Source organism: Salvia hispanica, chromosome 5, assembly GCF_029641045.1.
Source record: "Salvia hispanica isolate PSC_SH4W2 chromosome 5, Shi_PSC_v1, whole genome shotgun sequence".
In the NCBI taxonomy this organism is placed as follows: Eukaryota; Viridiplantae; Streptophyta; class Magnoliopsida; order Lamiales; family Lamiaceae; genus Salvia; species Salvia hispanica.
The window spans coordinates 38166980-38175403 of record NC_142696.1 but is presented as its reverse complement, the minus strand read 5'-3'; the positions used below and the strand labels follow the sequence as shown (position 1 = coordinate 38175403).

Sequence of the window (8424 nt, the reverse complement as noted above, 5' to 3'; positions counted from 1 at the left end):
CTTTTTTCTTGACTCTTTTACATCATCACAACTAGGAAAGAGTTGCAATACACAAAATATCTAAGAATTCAACTCCAGCAAGAAATTATCACACTTCACCTCCAAGTGTGTGATTCCCATTATTATCACTTCAATATTAAAAATGTGATTCGCATCAAGAATCTACATCGAATTTAAAAAGAAAACCCCCAAATAGAAAAGAGGGGGAAATTACACACGACAGTACAAGAAAATTATTTTAATTTGTTTGACATATTTAGGAGGAGAGGACCACGCAATGGACCTCACATGACTCATCGTCACGTGCCCATGTCGACACACCCCAATAATCAATATGCCTCAACAAAATTAATCAATCAAGTATTTTAAATGCCAGTATTATAGTACCATAAAAACACAAGGAGCAGGTACTCTTTGGGGAAAAGGACATTCTGATTTACTTGGCAGTCTAAGCCGCTGCAATAAATTCAAATATCTCCTACATTTACACTATCAAATCTCAATTTTGACTTAAACATCTAGTAATTCATTACAATTTGGATGAAAAAACCCCAATTTCACATAATTTTACACAACCATACATCAGCAAATCTAAATCCAACAAACTCAGGCAGATAAATAAACAAGAAATTACTTAAAGAAATCATAATGCTATTCATTCAAATTGAATTCAATAACCAAAACATAATGATAAATTAAACCCATAAGTAGTTAACAAAAAAAAAAAGACCCCCAAAAAACTAAAAAAAAAAAAAAAAAAGCAAACAGCAAGAGCGCAGAAGAGAGCAAATCCCCACGCAAATTACAGTACAAAAAACAGGAAAAATTGTTGTAATAATCCGACTTACTCAGGCTTTCTGCAGAGAATCATATGCATCGGCGTGAAGATCCCAGTCTCCCCGCCTCTGGTGAGATAATCCGCCGTCACAAACAGCATCTCGTGCACATCCACCACTCCCTTGGGCGCGATTCCGATGAACGCCAGGATGGTGACGAGGATGTGGTTCCTCCAGTAGGCAATCCTCCCCATCTTCAGCCGCGTCCACCACGGCTGCGACGGCGGCTTCGCCAAATCCCTCTCCTGCACGATCTCAAACCCTACCTTGTTCGCCACCGCCGCGATGTCGCTGTAGCACCTCAGCCCGGGCAGCGCGTCGCCTCGCTCGATCCCCTGGATCACCTCGCGGTGCTCCGCATCGTCGCCGCGGTACAGCTCCGTCGTCACCCACTCGTACGAGACGTAGAGCGCTCCGGGCTTGAGAACCCGGTAGATCTCGCCGTACACCTCCTCCAGCTTGGGCGCGTGGCAGGTGGCCTCGATCGAGTAGGCGCCGTCGAAGCTGTTGTCCTCGAACGGCATCTCGAGGAAGTTCCCGCACACGACCTCGCAGAGGCCGTCGAGGCCGGCCTTTTTGTTGTGCGCGCGCGCGCGCTTCACCTGGTACTCGTTGATTGTGATTCCGACGACGTTCGCGCCGGAGTGGGCGGCGATTGCGCGCATCGGGCCGCCGACGCCGCAGCCGGCGTCGAGGATCCGCTTCCCCGGGCCGACGTTGAGCAGATCCACGGCCATCTCCTCGTGGATCCGCGTGGCCTCGCGGTGAGATTTGCCGGGGATTGCGGGGGAGAAGTGGAAGGATTGGCCCCATCCCCACTCGTAGATGTCGGTCACCAGGTTGTAGAAGGTGTCGACGAAGTCGGGGACCTTCTCCGCCTTCTCGATTTCCTTTGGGCGGCGGAAGAAGGACCAGTACTGGTTGTAATTGTCCTGGACTTTCTCTTTCGAGATTGAGCCGCCGGAGAGGTCCACGGCGCGCTTGCCTTTCTGCTCGGCGGAACCGAGGATGCAGATGAACCAGTAGAGGCCGCCGGCGAGAACGATGGCGGCGGTGGAAAAGAGAGTGAGGGAATCCATTGTGTAGAGAGAGAGAGAGAGGAGTGAGAGAGTGCGGGTGGTGCAGTGGTGTAGATTGGATTTATTGTGAACATGTGTAGTGGGACTTTGATTTGGTGTGGGATGTCTTGGTGGGCCGGTTTTGTAAAACCAATAATATCGTCACACGTCACTGAGGTTCTTTGATTTGGATTAATTTGCAAAAAATTATTGGTCCCTTACTGTTTTTTTTTCTTTGACACTACTCAATTTTTTCAGCCCTAACTTTTTAGGTATATTCCTTTGGGGTGCTCTTAGTAAATTTTGTGATTAGTTATACCACACTCTGCCTATCCTTAGGATTTTCTTTGAAAGTATTGTTGATTAGAACATTACTTTATCTGGCTGTTTTAATTTATTACTATTACCAGAAAAATCTTTTTGGAGATTACTATTCAAATTTCCCTTACTAATTTATTAATTTTTTGAACATATCTGAATTACACCATGTTTTCCGAGATACGGTATGATTTAATACAAGAATAATTTAAGTAAGACTTAAATCTGACTAGACGAGGAGTGCAAAATATCACAATATCAGGTATATTCCTAACTTGACGAAAACTATCCTTATCATTACTGTATGTATTTATTTTTCAATAATGTGTCATATCTAGTAGTAGCACAATAACTAGATAATAAAAGATTTAAAGAATACGAGTAATATCTTTGATTTAATAGAGACTGCGGTAACACCTGCACAAATCTTTAATTTACTTATATATTAATTCAATTTATAGAATTAAGCATATTTATACAACATAAAATAAAAATGACTCGGTTGCAGTATCATAATAAATGTATTATCACAATTTGAACATAATACAACAACTTTTTGATTTTTTAACCAAATAGAAATACTAATAGACGAATAATCAATCTATTGAAAGATAATCTAAAGATCCAGGACAACTTTTTCTCATATGTATTTTATTTGTGAGTTGGACGGGTTTTTTTTTGTTTCAATTAATATCTACTATAACTATAAATTTAATTTTTATATACACGTCGCGTTCGATCTCATTATTATATAAGACAGCTATTAGATTAAATCGACTTGCCCAAAAAATAACATGAATATTTAAGAATATAAATAAAATACTTAAACTACTAAAAATGTACCAAAACTACTCACTATTACTAATTATAGTTATGTAATTGTATTCAATCTTACCAGTTACCGTATACTCCATTCGTCTTACTACAAGGGAAACATTTCTAATCAGGGGTGAATCCATGTGATAAGAAAGGGCTTAAGCCCTTATTAAATTTTTTTTAACACTATTTTCTTTTATAAATTTTTAAAATATCTAACTTTAGTTTACATTATATTATTGTGTAAAAGTCCTTACAAATGTTTCTAAAACACCCAAAAATATACTCTGAAATAAAATTTTATAAATTTCAACCCCTATCGATATATTTTTTGCGAAGCTCCTGTTTCTAATTTGGTACGAGATTTTATGTATAAGAGAAAAGTGAAGAAAATAAAATAAGAAAGAAGAAAAAAAGTAGAAAGTGATATTCTATATTTAGAAATATGTCATTTAGAGTGGGATATCCTAAAATGAAAAATGTGTAACTTAGAGCGTTGAAACGAAGAGAGTAATATGATTAATGTTGACTAATATATCTTGTCCACCCCTAATGGTTAATATGCACAGAATAAAAAAGATTGTACAGTAATTTGTAAATTTAAGAAATTAAAATAGTTTAGGATCACCTTAAAAGACAGGCTTTGTGTAGACTAATTTTTCATAGCGATTTGTCAGTTTGTTCATTGAGAGATTTTTATGAATTAAATAAGTAGAAATCTTTGTTTGACACATCTGTCGTGCATCGAAATTGAAAAAATATTTAAATTGTGGCATAAAATAGTACTGGATCCGATCCATACAAGTAGTAGATTCGAACTTGACAAAATATATAACGTTAAGGGCATCCGCTCGCGGACGATGGGTTAACCATCGTCCGCGCCCGATAGATCGTCCGCGCCCGATAGATCGTCCGCGGATGATGCGCGGAGGATACCCATCGGCTGTCGCATCGTCCGCCACTGTGGACGGCGCGGACGATGGGCACGCGTTTCCTTTTTTTTTTTGAATTTTTTCAAAATCTTTTTCTTATTTAAACACTACTATTCACAGCCATTTCACACACTCCAATTTCACATCTCTTCAATTTCTCTTCAATTATTCTCTCTCAACGACTCAAAAATGAATCCCGACGACTACGATTTGAGTACATCAGATGGCTGCAGACGGGCCTTGACTCGAGCCTTGTTCGATGCCGTTAATGAAGCCAAGGCGGAATGCTTGGCACAAATGCAGCGGGAGCAGGCGGCGGCAGAGGCGCGGGTCCCTCGCCCGATACGACGTCGGACGTTTGTCCCCCGCGAGCACGACGTAGCACACGAACGTCTGTTCGCAGATTATTTTGCCGAGAATCCAAGGTGGTGCCCAAATTTTTTTTCACCGCCGTTTTAGAATGAGCCGAGATCTTTTTCTCCGCATTGTTCACACGTTGGAGGGCCGTGATGAGTACTTCCAGTATCGGGAAGACGGGATCGGCAGACCCGGACTTACGCCGTTGCAGAAGTGCACGGTTGCGATCCGCCAGTTGGCCTACGACACAACAGCGGATATGTTCGACGAGTACCTTCACGTCGGAGATACAACTGGCCGCGAATGTCTGAAGAAATTTTGTAAGTTAGTTGTGGAGGCTTTTGGCGACACATATTTGCGACGCCCGACTGCTGACGATTGCCAGAGCCTGATGCGGATGCACGAGACGGTGCACGGCTTCCCTGGGATGCTAGGGAGCATCCACTGTATGCACTGGCAGTGGAAGAACTGTCCGACGGCCTGCAGAGGCCAATTTACTAGCGGCTACAAGGGCAGCCACCCGACGATGATCCTAGAAGCCGTCGCTGACCACCGCCTCTGGATCTGGCATGCCTACTTTGGTGTAGTCGGGTCGAACAACGACATCAACGTCCTCAACTTGTCCACCCTATTCGCCGATCAGTGCAGGGGCCAGTTCACTGCCAACGGCCGCACACATCATATGGGGTACTACTTGGCCGATGACATATACCCTAGGTGGCCTGTTTTTTTGAAGACGATCAGCTGCCCAATTGGTGAGAGGAGAGTCTTGTTTGCGGCAAAGCAGGAGTCCGCGCGGAAGGATGTGGAGCGGGCTTTTGGGGTGCTCCAATCGCGGTGGACAATCGTGAAAGGTCTGACGCGTTTCTGGTACAAGGACGTCATCGCCAACGTCATGTATGCGTGCATCATCATGCATAACATGATAGTCGAACAAGAACGCGGCCATGTCACCAATTGGGTGGATGATGAAGCCGGATCTAGCTCGAGCACGGCGACCTCGCCGGTCACTCGAGGATTACCGACTGGCTTCGGTGCGGTTCTACAGCGACAGGCCTCAATGCGCAACCAACAAGACCATACTCAGCTCATGACCGACATGATTGAAGAAGTTTGGACCCGCAACCGCCGCCGTTGAGAAATTGTAGTTTTTTTATTTCGTATTGTAATGTTTGAATTTTAATGAAATGAAGTTAGTTTTTCAAATTTTGAAGTATTTAAATATTCAAATAATAGAAAAATGCTTAGGGCGTCGCTTAGGGCGGGCTATAATCCGCCCCACTGCAGGTGGAATAGGAGGAGGATAAAATGCTGACGTGGCGGTGCATAGGGCGTCGCTTAGGGCGTCCTATTGTGGATGCCCTAACAACGTATAAAAATATAACTAAATCAGTAAAACGTTAGAGCATCCACAATGGATGCCCTAGTGGAAGCCCTAGTGGTTGCCACGTCAGCATGCCCTATCTTTCTGCAATGGTGGAGCCCTAGTGCATGCCCTATCTCTTATCCATTTTTCATTTCAATTTTAAATCATTGTTTTTTAATTTTGTTTTTAATTACTACAAAATTTCAAAATATATTATTTTAAACACCACAAATGCAAAAAAAAAAAAAAAAAAAAAAAAAATACATTACTTAATAGAAAAGTGGAACTACATCATACTTAGATAAAAAAAAAACTACATTAAAACTAAAATACTAAAAAAAAGAAAAAACCAAACTAGTCATCTAAATTCAACCTCTGCGCCAAATTCTTGATCATATTCTTAGTCCTCTGTCGGGCTTCCGGATCGGTTTCTTCACGAAGGCTGTTTTGGGCGTCAAGTATAAACCTATACTCAACCACCTCGCGATAACCTCCGAACTCCTCAATCGCCCTGTCCATGAGCTGAACAGATGGAGGAGGCGCAGCCTGCGGGGGGGGGCGCTGATCCAGACGCGCCCGCCTTCGCCTTCCCTTTGGCTTGGGCTTTGGCAGCCTTGGTACCAATGGGACGTCTAAAAGTAGACATAGGCGTGCCGGAACTCCCTTCCGGCTCAGCGTTCAGATCCACAGGAGATGGGCCGCTGCTCGTGTAATCGCCAGCGGCGGTGTTCTTCGTCCGCTTCGGAGCCGAGGATCCAACCGGTATCCCTCCGTTGAACTTCCCCTTGTCCTTCAAGATCAGCCAAACATTGTACAGCTTGAACTGCCCGAACTGCCGTTGGTACTCGGACAACGACTTGTTGAGGACATCCTCCATGTTCTCACCGCTAGCCCTTCCGTCCCTGTTCCTGTTGTAGATATAGCAGAAGTTGTTGATGTGGATCTTGATCCGATCCCAACACTTGCGCAACTGAATCTTGGTCCGCTTGAACGCCCACTTCGGTTTCACCTCGTTGTAGCGTTCCTCAATGCGATCCCACATCCTGGCCGAAGTCTGGTTGTTGGAGGCTATCGAATCCTCCGATACATCGACCCAACACTGAGTCACCTTCAGGTACTCATCCAACTCGTAGTCAGTACGCCCTGTTGCGTACTCCTCGTTCGGCTCGTCGTGTGGGAGTGGGACTGGGACCGATGGCGCCTTTTTTTTCCGCGCCATCTTCTTCCTCCCTTTCTTCGGCGGCAGCCGCACAGGGGCAGGAGGTTGCCCACAACTAGGCTCCATATCCTCAACCTGATACTCCTCGGTGCCGAAGAACGGATCGAATTCAGAGTCGGAGACGAAAGTGGATCCTACAGATCCGGTCTTCGTGGCCGGGCCACCGGGCGCCGCCGCCGCCGCCGCCGCCTCCTCCAAACATCGGCATATCGTCGTCGACATTATTCGGGCTTGGGTATTGACTCGGATCCATTGTTGAAAGTGCGGATATTGAGAGAATATAGAAGAGAAAGTGAAAGGTTTGGTCAAAAGTGAAGAAAATGGAGTATTTATAGTGGTTTAAATTAGGGTTAAATAATAATAAAAAAAAATCGGAAAATTCGGGCTCGGGCTCAGGCGCGCCTCTGCAATGGGCGTCCGATCTCACGCCCGATCGGTCGCGACCGAACTCTCGGTCGCGCTCGGGCGTGACCGAGGCTTGCAATGGATGCCCGACCACGCCCGAGCCCGATCTCGGCCGATCGGGCGCGCGATCGGGCATCCACAACGGATGCTCTTAGTATTGAGATCTTACATTATGATAAGGATTTAAATTGATGATAGAGATTTAAGGATGGATAGGTTCACATACCAGAGCACGAGATTATCAAATTTAATGTTACTCAAATTTTTTTTTTTTTTTTTTTCTCGTTAAGTAGTAACACAGAATAAAAGTACATCATTAAATAGACTTAATTAATGGAACGCCTATTTTGGGACGATGAGTTCCAGGCGCATATACTTGCTTTTGCCACTCCACATTCAATACACGTGATCTATTACAATTATTCAACCAAATCACATATAATTAGATTTGTCATATTCTAGTAGTATCACCTCAAAAAAAGAGGTATTAATTAAGATTTCACAATTACCATCTCTTATAAAGAAGAAAGACATATATTATGTAATTGACCGTTGGTATCTAGGTTAGAATTTCAATATGAATAAATTAATCCTTAGGTGAGTTTAATATCATAGCAAAACATATAATGAGTGAGGATAATGAATTGAAAAAGTAACATGGACTAACATGGATAAATACAATTATCAAACCAGCTACCAAATAACCCTAATGAATTAGGATCATTAGTGTCTCTATTATAGGATATAAAAACAATAAAAACATTATTTTCAGAACGAGTTTTTTTTTTTTTTTTTTTTTTTTTTTTTTTTTTTTTTATCTTTTACTTTTAAGAACTTTATTAGTTGGAGTGCACGAAGTCACATACTCACTTTTTAGATGTACTTTAGTGAGTTTACACAGCTTTAGATTGTAATATCTTGAAAAAGTTAAAGTACAACCATTACTTATTAAATTATGTTCTTATTATGACATAATAATAATATTTTATAGCTTCTAACATAGTATAAGAGCATCCGCAACGCGGCTCGATGCCGTCTCGGTCTCCTCTCGGCGAGACGAGACAGCGTTGAGACCGCATTGCAACCGAGAACTCATCACGACGAGACGCGACACCTC

At 43.0% G+C, this 8424-nt stretch overlaps 1 protein-coding gene across 1 annotated transcript; it reads right to left on the bottom strand.

Annotated features, from left to right (window-relative positions):
- Window positions 1–634: 634 nt before the first annotated feature.
- LOC125188594 (24-methylenesterol C-methyltransferase 2-like) lies at window positions 635–1962 on the bottom strand. The gene has a single exon (XM_048085538.2). It carries the CDS (start codon window positions 1913–1915, stop codon window positions 845–847), a length of 1071 nt encoding a protein of 356 aa, XP_047941495.1. The 5' UTR covers window positions 1916–1962; the 3' UTR covers window positions 635–844.
- Between the last annotated feature and the right edge of the window lie 6462 nt (window positions 1963–8424).